The sequence below is a fragment of the Canis aureus genome, chromosome 8, assembly GCF_053574225.1.
Source record: "Canis aureus isolate CA01 chromosome 8, VMU_Caureus_v.1.0, whole genome shotgun sequence".
Taxonomy (NCBI): Eukaryota; Metazoa; Chordata; class Mammalia; order Carnivora; family Canidae; genus Canis; species Canis aureus.
In genome coordinates, this window is record NC_135618.1 from 50,051,400 (window position 1) to 50,075,514 (window position 24,115).

Here is a 24,115-nt window from a genome sequence, read left to right on the forward strand (position 1 = left end):
TCCCAGCTCTGTCACTTACCGGCTATGAGACAGTAAGCATTTACCCGCCCAGCCTCAGTTTTTCTTCTGTAGAATGGGAATACTATGGCTCTCAGAGGGTTTTAGTGAGGCTTTAATACCATCATGTTGGGCACTGTGGCCCAGATGTTAACACCCTAGAGTCTGAAACCAGACTGCAGGGGCTTGCACCCTTGCTGTGTGACCTGGAGCAAATTACTTAACCTCTCTGTGCTTTGACTCTCTTTCATATGCAAGTAATGACAGTACCTGCCTCACAGGGTGGTTGTATCAAAGGAATTCGCATATTAGGGCCTGTGTGAGGACCTGGAGCACAGCAAGAGCCATGTAAATCTTTGCTATTATGAGTAATATAATTACAATGACAGGGCCCAGTTCTGTGCCTGGAATGAGAATGAAGTGGGCATTCAGCCACGCTAGGTCATCTTTCTTTTCTCTCTTTCTCTGGCTTATGCTAGTGTTCCATCAATACTCTTTCCCCCGTTTCACCTTACATCTGACTTAGTAGGTGCTCTGTAATATGATTTTCCCTCTCCTGCCTTCTCCGGCTGGCACGAGGTGTTGGATAAATAACAGGGTCACTTTCACTATCAGTGGCTCCATTGTTTGGTACTGATGACCTGCCCCAGGGGAGGGCTCTCAGAACCCAGTAGATACATGATGGCTGTAGAGGAAGTCTGCTGGCATCGCCCTTCAGGATGTATACCGTGGCCAGCAGTGCCCACAGGTGGGGGGTTCACAGCAGTGCTGTGTCTCATGAGGGCAGCCGAACAAGGCCCTCCTGCCTCTTCTCTGCAGATACCTGTGGCGACCTGCTGGTGACGCTGCAGTCCCTGAGCCGCCAGGGCGAGAAGCGGAGCCTCCAGCTCTCCGGCAGGGTCAACTCAATGACTTTCACCTTTGACAACGTGCTCCCCGGAAAATACAAAAGTAAGAACCAAAGGCAGCATCTTGTGGCCCTCACGTACTTCCTGTCTTTTCTAAACTTTCCAAAACCCAGCTCTCAGATCGCATCCCAGCTGCATACTTGTCTTCCTCACCCCTTGACCTTGAACGTGCATTATTTAGCAATGGGTGATAATGCAAGAATCAGTGGTCCATGCGCTCACTGCCACCTTGTCAGGACAATGCGCACGTGTCTTCTGTTTGCAGAGGGTGCCCTCATTTGTGCCATTTTATTTCTAAATGCCTGAATAGAGAGCACGAAATAATCACACTGATGTGTTCCACCACTGAGCAGCTGTGTGACCATGACACGTTACTTGATTTCTTTGAGACTCAGTTTCCTCTTCTGAAGTAGGAGTGATACAGTCTTTCTGTAGAGTGCAAAACAAATGAAATAGTTTGTACAGCGCCTGGTAAGTAGTAGGTGCAGGTGCTGGCCAGCCTTAGTTCTCTTTCCCCTGCTGTTCTCGAGAAGCCACCCATTGGCTCTATTTCTGCTTTTTCCAAGCTCATTTTGGAGCTGCTGGCAGGTGAATAGCTTAGAAGATAGGCTGTTTTATCTGGGGAATTATATTTTCTGTTCTATCAGGTGTTGGCAAACTATGGTGGGGGGACCAACTGCCTGTTTTTATAGTTTTATTTGAACACAGCCACACCCATTTGCTTCTGTATTATCTACAGTTGCGTACATGCTACAAAGGCTAGTTGAATATCTGCATGATGGGCAGAGTTGAAAATATTTACTGTCTGGCCCTTTACAGGAAAAGTATGCTGATCCCTAAATATCTTCTTGTGAGCGTGCTCTTTAGACACCATTGAATTTCTTTCTTGCTGATGTTAATGATCACTGGTTTCATTTTTCTCTTTAATACTTAAACTAGTTTTAAATATTACTGGTTTGTGTGTGGGTGTGTGTGTATGACATACATGTTTAAAAAATTAAGTCATTATAATTTTCACTCAGGGAGGTGATATGCATTATGCCCATGTGTGTCTGTGTTGTGGCTTTTCCAGTAAGCATCATGCATGAAGATTGGTGCTGGAAGAACAAGAGTCTAGAGGTGGAAGTTCTAGAAGAGGACGTGTCAACAATTGAGTTTAGGCAGACGGGCTACATGCTGAGATGTTCCCTTTCTCACGCAATCACTCTGGTATGTGTGGCTCCTGAGAGTTCTCTTGTTTATAAGGTCTTTTGGGAAGTGGGAAGGTACTAGCATGCCAAGAATATTATAATCATAGTTAAGTCAGATTTCCTTTTCTGCCCTCCGCTCACCCTCCCTATTCAGGAAAGCATAGTCAGGAAGCTTTTAAAATCCCTCTATAGAAAGATGCCTTTGTTTGGGAGATTTTCATGTCCCGGCCCTGCATTAAATTCTAACTTTGATGAGTGATTTGGGAAAGCCGTTGATGTAGCGTAGAACACATTGTTTTTATAGCCCTGGGATCTTAATACCCACTTCTCAGGGTTGTAGTGAAGTTTAAGTAAATCTCTTATGTATTTGGTTTCCTTGGCGTACGCTGCTATTATTATTAATAGGTCCCGCTGAGTCACTTTCTCTAGTATATTCTGGGGCAAAGGACGGAGCAGGTACATCTTACTGTCTTGTTGATGTAGTCTCCCTGATAGGCAGTGTGCCATGTGGGTTTCAGGAAAGAGAACACGTGTGTAGGCCTGTCTAGGACCCTTCGTGAGTTTTATAGAACTTTTTGGCTTCATGCAACAGTAGATGTCATTGTTGGGTTCTGGTGGAGAAACTGAGGCAAACAGCAGTTGAGCCACCGCTTATGTTAGACACTTGGAGGAGTGGTTGCTGGTGTCTCAGCTGCCAGTCAGCTGTTCTAACTACCACACCACAAATACTCAACAAGCAGTGTTGCTCCAGGAGATGCGTTCGTTGAAACCCAGTTGAGAGTAAGTGGTAGACATTTAGGAGATTGTTCCTTTCCTCAAACTGTTTAGCAGGTTTCTGGTTCCCTTAGGATAAGATCCACATTCCATAACATTGGCCAGCAAGGCCCTTCCCTAACCCCCAGCCTCCTCCCTCTCTCTCCACCTCACTGCCTGGGCCCTGGCATTCCAGCCTTCTCTCCACTTCCACCCCACGCTCGTTCCCTCCTCTGGGCCTTTGCACATGTGCTTTCCCCTGCGTGGAATGCTGCATTTTCTCTGGGCATTACACATGGTTGGTTTTCTCTCGTCATTCAGGCTGCAACCCCAGTATTGCTTACTCAGGAGAGGTCCTGCTCTGAGCCTGGCCAGCTGAGAAGCTCCTGCCATGCTCATGCTTTATCCCACTTCCCTGGCTATTTTGCCCACCGCTCTATTACTTATTAGCTGAAATATAATTTCTTTGTGGACCACATTTATTTTCTGTCTTCCCGTATTAGAACATAAGCCCCTTGAGAGCAGGAGCCACATCGGCCACCAAGGCCCAGCCCTGGGTCTATCACATAGCAGGTGCTCAATAAATATTAGTTGATTAAATGAAAAAGAGCATGTTTTCGTGGGAAGTTTTTGAAGGTTTTTAATTTTCCTGTGTCACCCAACTGCTCAAATGATAAATGGGTAAAACAGATGACTGGTTCAGAAACAGAAATATTATTAATCAACTTGGTGTCTCCATCTTCCCTAGTAAGTCATTGTATTGGCTTTGGTCCCTTAGGAATTTTATCAGGATGGAAATGGACCTGAGAATGTGGGGATTTATAACCTCTCCAAAGGAGTCAACCGTTTCTGCCTCTCCAAGCCCGGTGAGTCTGGAGGGATTGATGGGCTCTGAATTCGAGAAATAGAAAGGCACCAAGGATTGTGGTAAAGGCCTTTGTTTCCCCTCTTGGTTCTCCTTGTGTCAGGCTATCAATTTCGGTGATGGTTAGCGTACTCTCATTTTTCTCTTTCTGCTGGAGAGAGTGGTGTTTTTACCCAGAGAATTAGAGCCGGGAGCTGGAGAGTGTTCCTGGTCTCCTGGGTTTGAGTTTGGTAGAGACAGTTGAGCCCTTTCCCCTTGAAAAATACTACAGCCAGTGAGCCATGGTCATCTTTTTGAAGATAAAAATTGGACCATCTCCCACCTTGCTTAAAATCCTCTAGTGGAAAAAAAAAAAAATCCTCTAGTGGCTTATCTCCCTTTTTTTTTTCCTCTCCCTTTTGAACAACTTTATTGAGGTGCAGTTTGCAGACCATAAAAGTCACCCATTGACAGCATACAAGGATTTTTAGTAAACATACCGAATTATATGACCAAAGCCATAATCTGGTTTAGGGCATTTTCATTACCTTGGTGATATTCTTCATGCATATTGACAGTTAATCTCTGCTCTAAGCAGCCACTAATCTATTTTTTTGTGTATAGCGATTGGCCTTTTTTGGACATATCATATCATATCATATCATATATCATATCATATCATATAAGTGAAATCTTACCATAGTGATATTTTGTCTGGCTCCTTTCACTTAGCATGTTTTTGAGGTTCATGATAATGTTTTGAAGTTCGTGTTGGAGCAGATATTAGTAGTCTGTCCCTTATCATTACCAAATTCCATTGTGTGGCATATCACATTTTGTGTGTCCACTCACCAGTTAGTGGACATCCCCGGTTCTTGGCTCTCACAAATAATGTTGCTATGAACATTTGCGTACAAAAGTCTTTGCGTGAATATCTGTTTTTATTTCTTTTGGGTTGGATACCCAGGAATGAAATTGCTGGGTCATATGGTAAATTTGTTTCATTTTTTAAAGAAACTGCCACATGGTTATGTGTGCCAGTGATGTTCCCACCAGCAGTGGCACAAGGGCTCCTGTTTTCCCACATCTTCATAACATCTGTTACTGTCTTTGTGATTTTAGCCATCCTGATGGGTGTAAAGTGGCATCTCATCGTGGTTTCATTTTGTATTTTCCTAATGAATAATTCAGTGACTTTTCTTGGTTCTCAAGATAAAATACACAATCTTCCCCTCAGTAGCAGTCCCTAGCACAATACTGGCCTGTAGTAGGTGCTGGTGCTCTGTCAACATTTGTAGGCTGAAAGAGGAAAAAAAGTGAATGGAGAGACTGAAGTCTTTTTTTCTGCTGGTAATTGCACAGGGGCTTATTCCGCGGGATGGAAACAGCAGAGGTAGTTTGATCTAATCGCAGGTTTTTGTAGGAAGTATGGCCAAAAGGTTGGCTCATGATCGTTCGGGAGAATAAATTGTTAAACTTCTCTCCTTCCTGAAATTGACTGTATTCCTTTGGCAAATGGCTTACTCTCCTAATCAGAGTCGTTACTCTATGTGGGCTCACAGCTTCAAAGTGTTCTCTGTGAGCGTTCCACAATTTTCTAGGTCTTCCTCTGCCCCATGCCCTGTTTTCAGACTATTTCTAGGAAGGAGAGCAGGCTGTGGCTGTCTTTTGGGACTTTAACAGAATCTATTAAGTGGAAAATTCTCAGTCTCGTCTGCGGTAGAAATATACTTCCCATTCCTTCACATGTCCCTATTAGCTGGGTCTGCGCAGACTAAACTAGCATGAATTGTTCAATTATGGAAAGTGAAATCCTGAGTTTGGGAGGGGCCATTACCGGGTCATTGGTAAGAAGCAGAAGCAGCAGCAGAAGAGGCATCTCTGATGCCATTATTGCACATCTGTGTGTTGTGTGTTCAGGTGGGAGGCTCTGCCTGTGGCTTCCCAGTGCTGGCTGGGTGTGCTCAGTGTGATAGATGCCCTCCTCTGAAAATGGCTTTTGATTTCCTGGCTGCAGGTGTGTACAAGGTGACCCCTCGCTCCTGCCACCGGTTTGAGCAAGCATTCTACACCTATGACACGTAAGCTGGGTGTTCACTGCCCTGTAGTGTTTGTGAGCCTCCTGTGGAGTTAAGTGGACACACATCTCTTCTTCTGAACAACATAAGGAAATTTTTTTCTATATTTTTTTTCTGGAAGAGGTAAAGTTTAGGGCTATGTAATTGAAAAGGTTAGCGACACCGAAAAAAAAAAAAAAGAGGTAAAGTTAGGTTATTAAAAGGAATTTCCATGTAAGGATTTTAAGACACTTGGATAAATTATCATGATTATTATTATTTTTTATAGTGAGAAGCGTGAGCGAAAGGTGGGAGGGACAGAGGGAGAGAGAGAATCCCAGATAGGCTCCATGCCCAGCGTGGAGCCCAACATGGGACTTGATCCCACCACCCTAAGATCATGCTCTGAGCTAAAACCAAGTCAGGCGCTTAACCAACTGAGCCTCCCAAGTGCCCCAACCCTTGAATAAATTATTGAGGAAATGGAGCTGGGATCTGTTTCCCCAGAATTCTATAAACCCAGGGTGGAAGGCTGCAGTTCTCAAGTGGCGTGACTATCCTCTTGGTTAAATCTTCCAGCCCTCACTGATGGGTGTTTCTCCAACCTCGGCCTCCCATTTTTACATTTTTCTTACAAACACTCCAGGCTTTCACTGGGAATTGGAGATGTCAAGTTTTGGAATGGAAAATTAGTTTACCCTTTAAAACACTGGTAACCACATCAGGAGTTACCTCATCCCAAGCTTAGAGCAATTTTGTATTTGTGTACTTCAGGGTCAGAATGGTTGCCCATTAAGGGTGTGTCTATGATCCTTTGAGAACAATGAGGTGATGTTGCTAGTGTTTTCTTTCCACTTTGATTTATAGGTCGTCACCCAGTATCTTGACGTTGACAGCCATTCGCCACCATGTCCTTGGAACTATCACCACTGACAAAATGCTGGATGTCACTGTGACAATCAAGTAAGCCTCTTGCTCCACAGTGGTCTGAGCGTGGGAGGGTGGTGTGGTGGACAAGCACTGGGGACTTGTCTAACAGACACTCTGAAAGTTATTTCTGATTTCTCATCTCTAGGTGTGCGTACACACGGCCTTCTCTTACACGACAGAGCTGTAAATTCACCACAGCCTTGATCCTCTCCTTTTATGATTCAGGAATTAACTATGAATTGAGGGAGAGCCTTCTGACAGCTCGTTGCAAGTGCCTTAAATTTCTGTTTGAACTCTCTACACTTCCTGTCTTTGCTAAGGGGGAAAAAAATCTCTGGCTTGTTCATTGTATTTCAAGTGTTTTAGCAAATTCAGAAAAATTGTCTATTTTTCTTGAGACCTTTTCTTGAAGACTAGAGATGGCACCTGATATACGAAGGGTCAGGAGGGAGAAGGTATATGAAGGTATATGAAAGGCAGTCCGTCGCAAGGGTCAGGTTCATGCGAATGTCCCCTTTGAGAGGACTCTTTGCTACATGGTGAGGTGCATCGGACACCCTAATTTTCTTGAGAAATGACAGAGTTTTGGCCACATGACCATCTTTGTAAGAATGGAAATCTGAGTAACTTTCCCTCTCCTTACCTTAAGCGATCTTCTCAGCTGTGTCTCTTCTTTTCTGTCCACTGCCTTTTCAACTCATCCACCCATGCAGAAAATGTTGAGGGCCAGCCCCTGCGCTCACGGGACTTAAAGTCTCATGGGGGACATGGACAGTTGTCTGGGTGTCATACACGGGACTGTGAGGTTACACCTATAATGAGGGCTTTGAATTGGACCCCATGGGGACTGCGGGGGGGGCACACAGGGGAGGTAGGCCAGTAGGACCAGCCCATGTTAAGGGTCTTTGCTTTGTTGTGTGGACACTATGACATGTTTTAAGTAGAGGGATTACTTTTTTGCTTCAGCAAGATCCCCCTGGCTGCTGAGTGACCAAGTAGAAGCCAATTACGAGTGAAAGTTACTTGAGACTGGAGTCCAGGTGGGTTCAGCCAGACATATGGTAGTGGATGGGGAGCAGTGGACGGCTGGGAGGTTTGTTGAGCAGATGGAATCAACAGGATGTGGCAACACACTGACCAATGGGGTCAAGCAAGACGAATGTCTGGCTGAGTAGTGTGGATTAAAGGAGTGCCCATATTCCTCAGGGTAGCCAGGTGTCTAGGAGAAGGACTTGGGAGTATTTCTTGTAGGCCCAGGACTGTGCCTGGTGCTGGAACAAAGCCTTTTATTATTTTCCTGCCTGGAAAGTAGTAATTACTGGTTGGACTGGAAACTCATGTACTTACCAGTCGTGACCCCGTATTACTTTATTTTCAGTCTTTATTGAATTCATTTTTCTAACCTCAGAGGAAGTTTTGTTTTATTTGCTTGTGCTGAGGATTGTATGAGATGCATGTTCCAGCTGGACGTGGCCACCTGGATCCCTCAAGGGGATCTCAATGCTCGCTGGATCCCAAACTGGACTCCTGGTTGTTGGCCTCCCCAGCCCCCACTCTTTGTCATCTTTCTAGATGGTCCTTGACTCTCCTTTCTCCAGCTTCCTGGCCTCCCTGTTTGGGCTGTTGTTGCATGGTGACAGTGTGTTTTCCATGTGGAAGGCAGAGTTCATCCTTTTAAAGTAGAGATCACGTCATTCCTCTGTTTACAACTCCAGTGACTCTCCATCCCACTCAGAGTGAAATCCAGGGTCCACACCAAGGCATACAAAGCCACCTGCTCCCTCAGGATCGTCTGACCCATCTGACTCTTTGCTGGGTCCCTCTGCCCAGGCTACCTCAGTCTCCTTGGTGTCCCCTGAACATGCCAAGGGAGCTCCCTCCCAGGCTCCAAGGGCTTTGCACTTGCTGTTTTCTTGCCCAACATACTCCTCACCCAGGGACATCAATAAAGAATAGTGCCCTCATGTCTCCAGCCTTCTCTCCTTCCAGGCTGCTTTATTTTTCTACCTTGTACTTACCCGATATTTTTTCTGCTGCTTGTCTACCTCTTCCCACTGGAATGTGGACTCCACATGGTTAGGAAATGTTGTCTCTCCAGCTTACTGGTTCTCTAGCAGAGTGGGTTCTCTGTTAATGATTGAATGAAAAAAGATGGTGGTGTGCAAAAACCTCCATGTCCTACAGGAAATCTGATATTTCTTCAAGACATAAAGCATTTCATCCCAGCTGAAAAGCTACTGGATACTGCCACCATCACAAAGAAGTTCAGTTTTTATTTCTTAAAAAATGATTGTTTTTTTTTTTCAAAATAGGAGCAGAGCATGCCACCATGGTGGTGTTACAGGGCATTTTGGTTTTTGATGGAGGGATGACTCCATATAGAAATGTCAGATTGCCACCGACTGCAGGGATAAATAACCACATATGCTCTGAGCTACTCCTTCCTTTCTTGCAGATCTTCCATTGACAGTGAACCCGCATTGGTCCTCGGGCCCCTGAAGTCTGTGCAGGAGCTGCGGAGGGAGCAGCAGCTGGCTGAAATTGAGAGCCGCAGGCAGGAGCGGGAGAAGAGTGGCAAGGAAGATGCTGGGGAGGGAAGGACCAAGCCCCCTGTCCAGGAGATGGTAGAGGAGCTCCAGGGCCCTTTCTCCTATGACTTTTCTTACTGGGCACGGTAAGCTCTGTCTCTTCCGTGTCCTGTATGTCTTCTGTTTTCCAGTGGAGGGCAGAACTGGCCACGTGGAAGTATTTTCATTGTTTTAGGTCTGGAGAGAAAATCACAGTCACACCCTCGTCTAAGGAGCTGCTCTTCTACCCTCCTTCCATGGAAGCCACCGTCAGTGGAGGTAAACGTCAACTTATTGAGCCTGTGACACATCTCTACAACTGTTCATTTACATGCCTTTAAAAATGTATTCCATGTTGTTGTTCTCACAAAACTGTCTTTGTGAGGCTCCTTAAATCCCCTTTGGCAAAGAGCTGTGCCTACTTGGTGTGTGGGTGAGTGAATGGAAGGTCTCCGTCGATGAAAGTAACTCTGGTAATTAGAATTTGGGCAGTCTTTCTGGAGAAGGACCCCTGACTTCTTCCTGACGTTTTTAGTTTGCCACCAAAAGTAGACAAAAAGCACAGATGTTACTTGTTGAAATGTGATCATTAGCCATCGTATGTCTGGTGTTTATATGTATTGGTAGGGGTGAGTGAGAGTGTTTTTGGGACTGGACAATTAGAAGTGATGGCTGTTGGAATATTTGTCTTTTGGCTTCCGACCATCTCCTCTAGCATTGGGGGTTCATTAGGTCCTGGGCATTTATGTGGTCTGTGTTTAGAAGGAGGGCATATTGAATAGTGTGGCTTTCCAGCAGGCAGCCTGTTTGGGGTAGGCTTCTGCCTCGGGTCCAGCCGCATAGCCTCCTATGCGCCAGAAAGACCTTGTGACCACAGACAGAGGGGTAGTGAGAACCCAGGCTTTCTTAGGTTTAACTATTGACATTCCCAGCTGTTGAGCAAGGGATGGAGGCAGGCATGGGCCCCCCCAGTTATTGCAGTTTTATAAATTAAACAACCTCATTAGGGACGCCTGGGTAGCTCAGCAGTTGAGCATCTGCCTTTGGCTCACGGTGTAATCCCAGAGTCCCAGGATCGAGTCCCAGGATCAAGTCCCATATCGGGCTTCCTGCATGGAGCCTGCTTCTCCCTCTGCCTGTGTCTCTGCCTCTCTCTGTGTGTCTCTCATGAATAAATAAATAAAACCTTAAAAAAAAAAAAAAAAAAAAAGAAACCTCATTGGAACTAGCTTCAGATACCTCCGTTTCAGGCCCTCCCTTACTGGGAAGCCCCTGGCCCAAATGCCCCCTCCCACTACAGCTAAGTCTTGGCCTTGTTTGTTTCCTGTTTAGAAAGCTGCCCTGGGAAGCTGATTGAAATCCATGGGAAAGCAGGCCTATTTCTGGAAGGCCAGATCCACCCAGAGTTGGAGGGTGTCGAGATCGTCATCAGTGAAAAAGGGGCAAGCTCCCCACTGATCACTGTGTTCACTGATGACAGAGGTGCTTATAGGTAAGCCCTGATGAAGAGGTGACTTGCTGGGGACCAGGTGAAGAGCCCAGGCTTGTGTGGGGCCGGCAAGGCCTCCTGCAGGTGTGTGGCACTGCCACCCCCAGCATCTACTTGCTTCTGTTCAGTGTCGGGCCCCTGCACAGCGACCTGGAGTACACTGTGTCCTCGCAGAAGGAAGGCTATGTTTTGACTGCAGTGGAAGGAACCATAGGAGACTTTAAGGCATATGCTTTGGCCGGCGTAAGCTTTGAGGTAACACATTTTTAAAAGATGGTTTTATTGAGGTGTAATTGACATATAGTAAACTGCACATAAAGCATATGATTTTGTCGTCTCAACAGAGGCATACACTCATGAAAATAGTGAGAATCTGGCACCCCACTAAGTTTCCTTGTATCCCTTAGTACGCTCTCCTTCCCACCCTTCCTGCTGATCTGCTCTGCCTTCTGTCACAATAGATTAGTTGGCATTTTCTAGAGTTTACACAAATGGAATCATACAGGATGTGCTCTTTTGGGGGGTTTCCTTTCACCCAGCCTGATTTGGAGGCCTGCTGACCTCAGCTCATCTGCATACCTTTTGGCAAGTGTTTCGAACTCTCATCTTTAACTGTCTTTTGTGTAAAAACACAGAATGTTCCTATAGTGGTATTTGATGTCATTTCTCTCCTCTCCATCCTTCTTGGGAAGAAGCATACTGTGTGCCATCCAGAGTAGGGCTGGAGACCCCTGAGTATAAATATTTTCAACATAGAGGTTCAAGGAAAAGAAGTATAGATGACATCTCATACAAATTTCAAATTCTATTGTGCAGGATGTGTTTTTTACATTTTTTTTTTAAGATTTTTTAACTTATTTTTGAGAGAGTGAGCAGAGGTAGTGCCAGAGAACATGAGTTGGTAGGAGGGGCAGAGGGCAAAGGAGAAGCAAATTTCTCCTCAGCAGGGAACCCGATGTGGGGCTCAATCCCAAGGCCCCAAGATCATGACCTGAGCAAAGGCAGATGCTTCACCAACTGAGCCACCCAGGTGCCCTGCAGGTTGCATTTTATTTACTTACATTTTAATTTGATTTAATTTAATTTAATTTAATTTAATTTAATTTAATTTGCTAGAATATAGTGCAGAATGCATTTTAAAGCATATTAAAAGACATTCCAACTGGGAAGAAATCTTTATGCCATAAATAATATCCTAGATTATCAGGAACTGCTAAAATTGATAAGAAAATGACAACCCCATAGACAAAAGAACAACAAAGCATATGAAAAAGCAATTCGCGCAAGTCCTACAAGTGATTAATAAACATAGAAGAAGTGCCCAACTTCCATGGTGACTGAGGAACGTGAAGGAAGTTACCATAGGGGATCCCTGGGTGGCGCAGTGGTTTAGCGCCTGCCTTTGGCCCAGGGCGCGATCCTGGAGACCCGGGATCGAATCCCACTCGGGCTCCCAGTGCATGGAGCCTGCTTCTCCCTCTGCCTATGTCTCTGCCTCTCTCTCTCTCTGTGTGACTATCATAAATAAATAAAAATTAAAAAAAATAAAAAGGAAGTTACCATAGGAACACGGGGTTTTAGATTACATTTGCAGTGATGACGGCAGCGTCCATGTTTTGGAGAGTGTATGGTCCCACGTGTAGATAATTCACAGAAGTATAAGTGGTCACAGCCACTCTGGTGTGCAACGTGGTGGCATTGTTTTGAATTCAGAGTGCACGATGCCCAGCAGTTCTCCTAGGAATAGAGGAAAACATAAATGCACACAGATACACACATTCTAGGATGCTTCGATGGTCTCCTTTTCTCTTAGAAAATCAGGTGGCTGGTCTGCATGCGTTGGTCGGCCGCACCGTGCTTTAGGATGATGTGCATTAAGACTCGGTGTGGCAGATGTGTGTGGACTGGATGGGAAGCCAGGACCAGTGGTTGGAGGAAGACAGCCGGGTGTGGGGCTGTGTGGCAGTGCCCCATGTTGAAGTAATACCCAGTATTACTTCAAACCCATGATGAAGTTCCACCCTCCCCTCCTGCACCACGAACTTGCCGGTCAGTCAGCACTAGCCGTAACATTTGTATGTTGGTGTAGGCATAGAAGCAGTTCTGAGCACCTGGGTAGCTCAGGGGTTGAGCATCTGCCTTTGGCTCAGGTCGTGATCCCGGGGTCCTGGGATCGAGTCCTGCATCAGGCTCCCCGCAGGGAACCTGCTTCTCCCTCTGCCTGTGTCTCTGCCTCTCTCTCTGTGTCTCTCATGAATAAATAAATAAAATCTTTAAAAAGGAAGGAGCAGTTCTGGAGGGCTACACACCACCTATTAATGTTAGTTACTCCTGGGGACAAGGAGTAGACCTTATGTTCCCCCCACCTCCCATGGATAACAATAAAGAAAAAACAACCCAAAAGAGTTACCTCTTGACTTTCAAAACGTTCTCTTCAGTTGGTAATAGGCATCCACCTTGCTCTGCTGTTCCTTTCTCGCCCCAGATAAAAGCTGAAGATGACCAGCCCCTCCCCGGCGTCCTCCTATCCCTCAGCGGTGGTGTGTTTCGTTCCAACCTCTTGACTCAGGACAATGGCATCCTGACATTCTCCAACCTGGTAAGGTGTCCTGTAGTTTACCGCCGGTGAGCGTGCAGGGACATGGCATGAGGGACTTGTGTAGTGCTTGACAACGTGAGAACAACACCAGCATGGATTGTTTTACGTTTCTTCGGGGACCAAATGTAATTAGAGTACTGCTCTTACTAGAACTTACTGTTGCTGATTCACGTTCCCTTCCACACACACTTCTTGTTTTCTGGCCACCGGCTTGTCACTAAGACGATGTAATTAATTACCTTGGCCACAGTGGCTCCCCTCTTAGGCATCCCGTTGTTAGACCACAGCATCACAATGTTTATGATGCTGAGTCTTGCTTGGTGGTTAGCTTGTGTTTCTTCTGCAAACCACGTTCCACCTGGTGGGGGAATAGAGATGTTATCTGGGGCCCCCACTGGTTGGAACTCTGGAGGTGTGTGTTAATTGGCCCTTCCCTAGAGTCCTGGGAATAAAGTGACTGCTCCGGGAACGTCAGTGAGGCGTATCTGAAAGATCATGCGCTGTGCAGCTTCGAATCTTCCCTCTGCTGCTCACTTGCTGTGTCATCCCAGGGAAGTTACTTGACCTCTCTGAGCCTCAGTTTCTTCATAAAATTCAAATTGGTTTCTGTATCACAGAGGGACTATAAGGCCATAATGCTGGCTGCTATTGGAGATGTCATTGCTGTCTCCATAACCCACTCACTGGAGAGTTAGAGTCATCCTGTCTGTGCAGGAAGCCCTGGAGTTCTGGCCACATTCCCGTGTGTGCTGACCTCAGTCGCCTCCTGTTAAGCCATTACCTAGATGTGGCAGCAGGGGCTCAGTATGTGGTTGTCTCTCGGCAGAGTCCTGGCCAGTATTACTTCAAACCCATGATGAAGGAATTCCGGTTCGAGCCGTCCTCACAGATGATCGAGGTGCAGGAGGGGCAGAGCTTGAAGATCACTGTGACCGGGTACCGAACGGCCTACAGGTGCGCAGCCAGCCTGCTCCCCAGTCCTGTAGAGTCCTACTCGGGCCTCTGTTTCCCGGGAGCTCCACCTTGCTCCCCCACCCCACCCCCCATTTCGGGTTTTACATGGGAGCCAGATGAGATGAGATAGCAAGTCTAGAGACTTTTAACTGCTGCCTTTTTCTTCTGATCGCTCAAATTAGTGATTCTGTCACAAAGTCCCTATTCTGAAATGGGCTTGAGAGAGCCCATTTCATTGCTTAAAAATTTATTTTTACTAGAGCTTGAAACTCAAACATTTAAAAAGGAGGAAATGAACTCACTTGAATAAGGCTTCAGAATGTTGAAGAGCGTATAAAATGTCAAGTTTTCCCCCATTTGTTGTCTCCCAGCCACTCATGTTTTCCATCCAGAGACGGTTTGCACAAATGGTTGTATACGTATACAAAACACTGTATGTTAGCCGTATCAGCATCATGTAGCTAAACACATTGATCTACACACCATACATATGTATTTGTAAACATACAAAAACCCTTGAGATGAAGGTTGATTAATCAAAAAGTTTAGAAAAAATGGGCCATTTTCAAATGAATATGTAGAATGAGAAAGAAACTGATTTCACTTTATTAAATGTTTCATTATTTAGAATAAAGCTTAATGAAAATAAGATAAAATGGAATAAAATAAAGTTTAGCCTTTCTTAATTGGAATTTTCTGGAGCATCCCTTAAAATGTAAACGAAGAAAAATTGACAGTCTTCTGCCCAGCTCGAGCCTTCGGGCAGGAAGGCCGGATTTGGAAGTGATACAACCAGGACTGAATTGGCTGGGTCATCGGGGTACAGTTCTCCACTGGGCTATTCAGCACTGTAAATTGTTGGTAAATGGAGGGCACTTTACCACAAATCCTTTGTGTGCTTCAGAAAACCACGGGAATATCATGTTCCATTTCTTCTCTTGTCATTCTAGTTGCTATGGTACAGTTTCTTCCTTAAACGGAGAACCAGAACAGGGTGTTGCCGTGGAAGCAGTCGGACAGGACGACTGTAGTATTTATGGAGAAGACACCGTGACAGATGAAGAGGGAAAGTTCAGGTTACGTGGATTGCTGGTGAGACTTTGGACATTCTTTAGGAGTGGGTTTTTTCATACTGTGTTCAGAGGTGACTGGCGGTGCCCCCAAGACTGCTAGGAATAAGCTGAGCAAGGAGTTAGGACTCTGGAACCCTCCTAACCCCTTTCACCTGGCACAGCTTACCTTTCATTGAGTGGACACATTGGGTTGGGGTTTTGTGACAAAATACGGTTGGAAAATGGGTTTGGTGCAGCTTTTGCCTGGCATTGGGTGGTTATGGGATAGGCCAGGGCTCTCAGACCAAATGCCTGTGGCCAGAAGAGGCATGTGAATGGCCTAAGGAGGTGTGTGCTCATCTAGGTAGTGGTGAGTGTGGTTAAATCCAGAGGGCAGGGCCCATGGAAAGGGGGCAGCTGCCATCCAGCTCTTTATAGCCACGTGGGAAGATAGGCTCGGTACTGCTAGATCATTTGAGTTGTTAGAAATCAGAAGTTCAGATTTCCACGTGAAGACTCCTGACTTTTTGGTATCAACAACTAATGAAAACGAAAAAAAAACACCCCACAAACTCCCAACATTTTTGTATGGGAGCCAACACATTTGCCCGTTTGCTCAGTTGCCACATTCAGTTTTCTGGTGCTGCTTCCTCCATTTTTATTTGTGCATTCGCTCTCTTGCTCATTCAGCAGACACTACCTCTCTACTGTGTGGTCACTGAGAGCATGTGGGTTGGACAACAACGGCTGGATTGGGCCCCTTGGATCTCGGGTTGGATCTTTAGGCTTTTAGATTCACACACTGGATATTCCTAGCTGACTGCAGAGGCGCACATTATCTCTGCAATGGGCTAATGTTTGCTCAGATCACAGGAGCTGAAACGTAAACCTGTTTTCAGTTTATTTGATAGGTTGGGGCAAAGCTCTTCTTTCCCCAAAACAAAAATATTCGTGTCCAGGGCACCCCAGGGTCGGATCCTGGGGTACCTGGGAGGCAGGTTGGAAGGTTGCCTGGTGAACTTGGGGTGTTCAAGGTGAAGGGGAAAGATGGACTTGGGTGTCTTCCTGGCTGTGCTGAGGACTGGAATTCTCATGGTCCAGTCCAGTGCACACCAACTGGGTGGGCTCCCCGCAGCCTGCTCTGCCCACCACGGGTGTGTTCTCACCAGTCATCAGGATGACACTTACCTTGCTATCCCTAGGGATCTGCACAAGCCTTACTGCCATGCTCCTTTCTAGCTATCCTCTGCCTTGCAGGAGGGCTCTGGCTCCGAGGAACATGCTGCCTCCAGGCCTGCTTCCCTTCCTGTAACGAAACAGACAGACAGAACACCATGGCCTCACACTCCTGCAGCCAGGGCCCAGGGACAGGCGTCAGGTCTCCGGGGCCAGGTCCTCACAGGGCCTTGGCCTCACCAGTCCAGTGTGAGCCCAGCCTTTGCAAGTCTGTCCTTTGTTGGCCACACAAATGAATGCCCTTCTGCTGTCATCTGCTTGGGTTTAAATCCTGCCTCCGTCATTTTTAGCTGTCTACTTTCAGGCAAGGGGTCCATCCTTTCTGTTATCTGCATCTTCATCTGTGAAATGAGGATGAGAGTGACACCCCCCTCATAGGTGGGCTGTTGGTGTTACAGAAGTTCACATGTGCAGACACAGCAGTCCTGGCACAGTGATGCAGTTAAGTGCTTAACAGAGCCTTCCCCTGGGGCAGCCTTCCCCCGGACTGCCAGCTCCGGTTTTGGTGTTGCAGCTTTCTGAGGCCACAGCTTGAAAAGGGGTCTGGATAGGTGCCCTTGTAGGTCGGGCTTAGGGGAGCCTCCCTTCCCCTGGGTGGACTCTAGCAGCGTCCTTGGCTTACATCACTCTTAAAGTTGTAGGAATGCAAAATCTACATCACCTCCTTGATTCCCTCAGCATCTTGCGAGCCCAGACGTGTTCTTCTAAACCCACTAACCTAACACATTGTTTAATTAAACTGAATATAGTTTCCTTCTCCAGTGCAGATTTCCATTTTAATTAATGCTCTGAAGACACCCTCCTTCTTCTAATAGATGTTAATTTATTAGCTCTCACAGTAGTTTTCGGAGTCACCCTGGTGGCCGCCCACACCTGCCACGTGCCAGACCACACATTCTGGAGGAATATCCTTAGCTATTCCTCGGCCAGGATTTGGGGCTTGATGAGTTTGCCAGTCTCCCAGAGGGTGCCAGGTTGGAGATCCCTCACTGAAGGTTTTCTAAAGATTTTAGCCCCAGTCAGGATGTGTTCATTCATTTCCCCTTTCCTGGCACTGCTGTCAGGCTGCCTTAGCCGAGAGACTGCAGCACTAGATTCCACTGCTAAAGGATGAAGGTGAATCCAGGAGTTGGTAGGCCTGAGCAAGGAGCGTCCCGTCGGGATGGAGCAGCCCCCCCAATAGGCTCCCACTGGCCCAGGCATGGGAGTGAGCAGCCAGTGCTGTCCCCTTTCCTGCCCAAGTGACTACTCACATCCCTTCCTCTCTGGGGTGCAAATAGCTGTTTTGAACTGAACTCAATACTACTGTAAAGTCCTAACTGAGCTGTAAAGTCAATGAATGTGTCTACTGGTGATCATAAATTTGTTCTCAGTTTTTTAAAAAAATAATAGCTTTATTGTCTTTGTAAAGGTGCCCCTGTGCTCATTATAAAATAGCTCAAGCAACATATCCAAACAGACAATCTTGAAAAGGAAAAAACACAGCCTAAAGCTATCAAAGCACACATTATTTTAGGAGACCAGAACTCTTTTATCCATGCTAGTTTAAAAATAAATGATTATGTCTTAGGGTTGTCCTTGTTAGTGGCATATAGACACCTCAGAACTCAGCTCGATGCCTTAGATCCTAATGTGTGAGCGGATTAGTTATGCTATTGATCGGAAATTGGTCGCTTTGAAAGCTTTCTTAGAGTAATGATTTATTTGGTAAACTCCATGTACACCTGTAAAATTGAGCAATAGAACCAAATCTTAGAAAGAACAGATATTTTTAAGAAGAAAATTCTCAGGTCTCCCTTGGCAGAAATCCTGTCCATTATAAGCATTCGGGAATCTCATTGCAGTTGTCTCCACGCATATATGCAGGCAGAGGGGAGGAGTGGACAGCCAGGCAAGAATGATTTTTATCAGAAGAAGCATGTTGTGCTTAGCAATTTTGAAGTAGGAAGCCAAATCTAATTTTTCTTGGGGATTGAAGGAATCACAAACTTCCAGATAAATGTTCCTTCATCAGGGTGCTTCTAAAAGGGATTCTTACGAAGGTTAATAGGCCACAGACTGTGACTGGAGGTGGGGTGGGAGTGGTGGTGTGGTCGTGATGAGGGCCTGCTTGGTCAGGGCAGGCTTGGGTCAGGTTCTGGGCGATGACCCCTTTCTAGAGATGTGACCTCTATGGTTTGCTTGCAGCCGGGATGTGTGTACCACGTGCAGCTCAAGGCAGAAGGCAATGACCACATCGAACGGGCCCTCCCCCACCACCGGGTAATCGTGGTAAGGCCGGAACCTCTGCGGGGGATGGCGTTGCGGTGGATGGCGGTGCGGTGGGAGTGCTTCCCCAAGCAGAAACGCTTTAGCACTCCCCTGGCTGGCTGCCTTTCATCTGTTGCGGGGGGAGCTCCGGGTCCTAATTAAGGGTCCTCTTAGAACAGTGTCATCTTCACAAGCGGCATCTCCTGCAGGGTTTTAATGAGCAGCATCACTGTCGTGAATGCAGGGGAGAAATTTGAGCTGTTGTCTCCTCACTCCCCGGGCAACCTCTGATCATTATTCTCCAAGTTGAGGATCTCAAGGTCTAAGTGGCATTTCAGATCAAGGGAGGGTAATAAAGACAACATAGGCTTAATTGGTGGCAGGGCCACCCGATTTTCTTATATCCAGATGACCTTGTTTTTTCCACTTGGTGGTGGAGTCTCTTAATATTCCGGATCACGACTGAACTCATTGATCCCTAAAGACGCAGCCGTCCCTCCAGGTCACGGGAAGGAGCCCAGGAACAATTTGAAGTGAAGCTTATCCCCTGTGGAGTGATTCTTGTTTGCTAGACTAAAGGGTTTGGATGAGATGGGGGAGAGGTGGGTGGAATCTTGGTGGCTTGATTAGGTGGCACTGGCATGAAGGTTGTGAGAGGTCAGGAGAGGGGTGGGCCATTGAGGACCATTTGACTGAGAAGTAGGTTTTCTTGATGTCCTTATGGCATCTGGCATTTTAAATGGCTGTGAGGGTGGGATCTCACAGTTGTAGGTTTCCCTGCCATGGTGGGCAAAGGTCAGGGTCATGGGCAGTTGTGGGGACTACGGCCTGGCACATATGAAAAAGTGACAGATAGGAGGGCACATACCCAGCTCCTGCTGTTGGCTGCCAGGCAAGTTCATCTTTCTCTATTTTTTTTTTTTAAAGATTTTATTTATTTATTCATGAGAGACAGAGAGAGAGAGAGAGGCAGAGACACGGGCACAGGGAGAAGCAGGCTCCATGCAGGAAGCCCAATGTGGGACTCGATCCCGGGTCTCCAGGATCAGGTCCTGGGCTGAAGGCAGACGCTCAACCACTGAGCCACCCAGGCATCCCTCTTTCTCTATTTTTAAGAGAAGCTGGAAAATCTGGCTTTTTTTTTGTGTATGAGATTTTTCTTTAAGATTTTGGCAAATAATGGAAACTGAAGAAATATCCTGTGCCAGTCAAGCAGAATGTCTCTGTGGGCCAGCTGTAGCCCACCTCCGTGCTGCCAGCGTGTGCCGTTGGACTTGGGCCACTTCAACGGCAAAGTTCATTCCCTTCCTGAAGAAGTGAAGTTTGCTATGAAACAGCTCCTAGGACATCATCCAGCTAGAGTGGAAGTTCCTCTCCTGGCTTCCTCACCACCAACGTTGTTCTTGGTCTCTTTCTAGGTCGGCAACAATGACATCGATGATGTAAGCATCATAGTTTTCCGGCAGATCAATCAATTTGATTTAAGTGGAAACGTGATCACTTCCTCCGAGTATCTCCCTACATTATGGGTAAGGCCAGTTTTTTGTTTTTGTTTTTGTTTTTGTTTTTCTATGGTTGTTTTGTTCTTTTCGGCTCTGAGAAGAGTGGGAGTGGGGTATGTGGGCTTGCCTGGCGCTTGCTTTAGTGCGCTGATGGTGGAGGTGCTGAGGGCTGAGCTTGAGATCCCAGCACATATCTAGGAGAATGGTTGCTGATTGCCCGGAGAGAAAGGCTTCGTACTTTGAGGTAACTTTGTTTAGCTGCCCATAGAAATAAATCTTTGGAAACATTGTGGTAGAAGCCTAACTAATGCCCCATTCAACGTAGAGTCTAAAGCAGGAAGGATAGTTTTCAGGCAGAGTGCCTTGTAACTTTTAAAATTCTGTCCAGGATGGAGGTGGTGGGCAGGGGACAAGGAGTCGGGCAGTTTGAGCTGTGTCCTGCCCACCCCACTGCCACGGGCAGGCCCTTCCTTCCTGTGGACCGTGGTTTCCTCCTCTGTGAAACGCAGGAGTTGGACTCAGTGACCTCTTAAGATCTCTTCAGGTTCTAACAAAATCTCCTTGCCTGCAGTTAACAAAGTGTTTATACCATGCTCCAGGATCCCTTGAAAAATGTCAGTGAATTGTCATGGGAGTGTGTTTTTCAAAGGCGCTTGTAATTTTATGGATGATGACATGTTTGACTTGGGTGAGAATGTGCACTGAGTTTTTAACTCCCCTCTTAACTTGCTCTTCATTCCAGGTTTGCCAGCATGTTGCCTGTGGGGGCCAGGCAGGCAGCGCCAGGGTGAAGCCGGCTGGGTGGGCTGTGGGCAAACTGAAGCAGACGGGAGGGGATGGCACCACTCCTCGGCTCCCTGGGATTGTTGTCATATTGGAATCCTGGCCCAGGGTTGGGATCACTTCCCAATTTTCCAGAGAAGCTGGAAATTAGAATTACTTAAAATCACCTGGTTTTTAAATAGAGGCAATGAATTCAGATTTGCTTAGAACATCGTATAGGACAAAAGAACGCATATGTGATCTTGGATGTGACCCACAGGCCTCCAGTCTGTGACTTTCGTTTTAGGAAAACATCTTGTGACTTGTGTGTTCTATGTAAAAGTGTCAGTGTGGACCCTGAGGAGGGGTGGCTGTGGCATTTTCATGGCAGAGTGGAGCCCCCAAAGCCTTCAGCGTCAGCCAGGACTGTACCCCCTTCACACGTCCCATTGCTTATGGCAGTGAGAATGAGAACAGGCCAGAGAGAAAGGCTAGAAACATGGGACTGAACTGCTTCTGGAAGCAGCCTGGATAACCAGATGCAGAAGGGGAATGCATTTTGAGTTTAAGGAGTTTGAGGAATACAGCCTATGGAGAGGCAGTGCCGGGTGGGCCAGACCCTCAGTGATGTGTTGTGTCCCAGGCGCCAGCACGTATGAATCGTGTGCCTTTAGGAGATGCAGGCTCTGGGCCTCCCTACGGGTGACAGTGATGCCTATTCAGAGCCAGGGTTGGTGACCGCATATATAAAGTGCCTGTTGCTTGCCCGGCACATTCTAGCTATAGTAGAAGCTATTCCTTTTATTATTATCAGTATACTATTACCATTTTGAACATTAACATAACTTGCCAGAATCGATTTTAAAATCTTACATTTCTATGCAGGTCATGGAACTGTGAGTCTCCGGTGATTGAGGAATGTATTATGTATTCCGGCCGGGGGCAGGTGGTTTCTCTTTCAAATATCCACCTTTCCAAAGATCCTTTTCCCCCTGAAGAGATAAGTTATTCTGAGCATGAAGTGAAATCCTTAAAATGAAATGTTTATTGTTTTTTAATTTCAAAAGCACGTCCTGCTTTGTTTCTCCTCTCCAGGTAAAGCTTTACAAAAGTGAAAACCTGGACAACCCAATCCAGACGGTTTCCCTGGGCCAGTCCCTCTTCTTCCACTTCCCGCCGCTGCTCAGAGACGGCCAGGTAACTAATGCCCGTGGCTCCATTCCAGCAGGTATCTTTGAATAACTCCACTTCCAAGTTTAAGGAAAGTTTTTTCATTTCCCCCCCAAATACCTCTCTGCAGAAATGGTTGATGTGCTCTCCGACTTAACAGAGGTCGGGCTCTGTAGGGTTTATTTTTTAATTGGCTCTTTTCCTGTTTACAAAATAATACACATTCCTGACTGGAGATTTTTTTGGGTAAAAATCAGATATAATCCCATCATCTAGAAATAATCCCTGTTAATGTGCTGATAGGTACTCTGGTCTTTTTTCATTGTGTGTGCGAACATAAATATACATTTTTATGTATTTTAATATCACAAGGCTGGGATTATTTTGTACGTTTTATAATCTGCGCTTTTCAATGAAGAATATATTAGAACTCTTTTTCCCATCATTAAACCTTTATGACATGATTTTTCATGGTTGCCCAGTAGTCTGTCATATAGGAAATGCTGTAATTTATATAACCAAGGCCTTACTTGGTGTCATCATTTACTGGTTATGTTTATTATCAGTTGTATTTGGACAGAGTCAGCTATTGTAGTTGTCATGGTGAGAGCAAACTTTGCAAAGAATTTGATTCTTTCCTGATGGGCCTGGCATGCATTCATTAGTAGTGAACCTATGTATGCCGTTCTGTCTCCTTGCTTCTTACCACCTGCCATGGGAATGATAAACTGTGGCCTTTTTTGGGCATGAAATGGCCGTAAAATAATGAAATAGGTTGCAATGGACGTTTGGAGTCACTCCTCGTTTCTCGAGATGCCCTTTGAAATAGCTGCCGTATGCAGCACTGTGGAAAGAGCACAGGCTTCAGTGTCAGACTCCACCTGGGCCCACCGCCCACTGTGAGATGGGAGCAGTAAACCCTACCTTGTCAGTGGTTGATAGCAGAACAGGTGTCTGCCTCATGTGGCGCTCATGGTGCCTGGCACACAGCCGGGGCTCCGCACACAGGGTTTGTGACCGTCACCGGTACCATTCCAGAGGTGCTGTGTTCTTAGAACTTGCCAACTAATGAGCCACTTAAGTATCGTCCCTTAAAAGTCAACCTCATTTTGGATTGAAAGCAGCCTTTCTCAGTTGGATCGTGTATCTCCCTCATCAGAAGTGGCTCGTAATAACTTGCTGTGTTTCATGAAGTCAGATCCTCAAAGGACCACAATTATATTGTGGCTGAATGTGCTTATACGGAAGTGCCGCAGGCTCTGACGGCTTTATCAGAAGATGCTGGGGACACACAGCTGTCCCTGGTAGAAGGGCCCACCGCGGTTCCTGCTCTGAAGTTAGCGACCTTGGTTTGGATGTGTAACCTTGTGGGGTTCTATAAAGCATAAAGTCCTTTATAAATGGAACTTCTTCTCACTTGTACACAGAATTACGTTGTGCTGCTGGACTCCACGCTCCCCAGATCCCAGTATGACTACGTCTTGCCTCAGGTTTCTTTCACGGCAGTGGGCTACCACAAACATATCACCTTGATTTTTAACCCCACGGTAAGGAGAAGGGGGAGTTCGGGAACGGCCTATAGGGATGGTGAGAGGAGGAAAACTGTGCAACCTGTGGTCCGGGTATTAGTGGAGGGAGGACACCTGTTGCAGGGCCCCCAACTTTGGGTCCCTTTTGCATTCTTGATTTCCCTAGATCCTTTTCTCCTATTTTGAGTGCTCATGCCTTCAGTTCACTTTGAGGAGGAAGCCGTCAATGAGGAGAGGGGATGTGTGTAGGTCAGTGGCTCAGGTGTGACTTTGGGGGAGAAGGTCACTGCTGTATCGTGGTTGAGGGTGTTGTGGTCCTTCAGCCG

The 24,115-nt window shown here is 46.4% G+C and overlaps 1 protein-coding gene across 1 annotated transcript in view; it reads left to right on the forward strand.

Moving 5' to 3' along the window:
- Positions 1 to 24,115, forward strand: part of LOC144319045 (BOS complex subunit NOMO1) — a 57,923-nt gene that overhangs the window by 26,251 nt on the left and 7,557 nt on the right. Inside the window, exons 14-29 of the mRNA XM_077906746.1 lie at positions 817 to 948; positions 1,978 to 2,114; positions 3,627 to 3,714; positions 5,710 to 5,773; positions 6,617 to 6,712; positions 9,135 to 9,353; positions 9,443 to 9,525; positions 10,579 to 10,738; positions 10,864 to 10,990; positions 13,221 to 13,334; positions 14,161 to 14,288; positions 15,239 to 15,380; positions 18,764 to 18,847; positions 20,245 to 20,355; positions 22,186 to 22,287; positions 23,688 to 23,807. Of these exons, the coding sequence (XP_077762872.1) occupies positions 817 to 948; positions 1,978 to 2,114; positions 3,627 to 3,714; positions 5,710 to 5,773; positions 6,617 to 6,712; positions 9,135 to 9,353; positions 9,443 to 9,525; positions 10,579 to 10,738; positions 10,864 to 10,990; positions 13,221 to 13,334; positions 14,161 to 14,288; positions 15,239 to 15,380; positions 18,764 to 18,847; positions 20,245 to 20,355; positions 22,186 to 22,287; positions 23,688 to 23,807 (1,907 nt within the window). The remainder of the gene's footprint in view (positions 1 to 816; positions 949 to 1,977; positions 2,115 to 3,626; positions 3,715 to 5,709; positions 5,774 to 6,616; positions 6,713 to 9,134; positions 9,354 to 9,442; positions 9,526 to 10,578; positions 10,739 to 10,863; positions 10,991 to 13,220; positions 13,335 to 14,160; positions 14,289 to 15,238; positions 15,381 to 18,763; positions 18,848 to 20,244; positions 20,356 to 22,185; positions 22,288 to 23,687; positions 23,808 to 24,115) is intronic.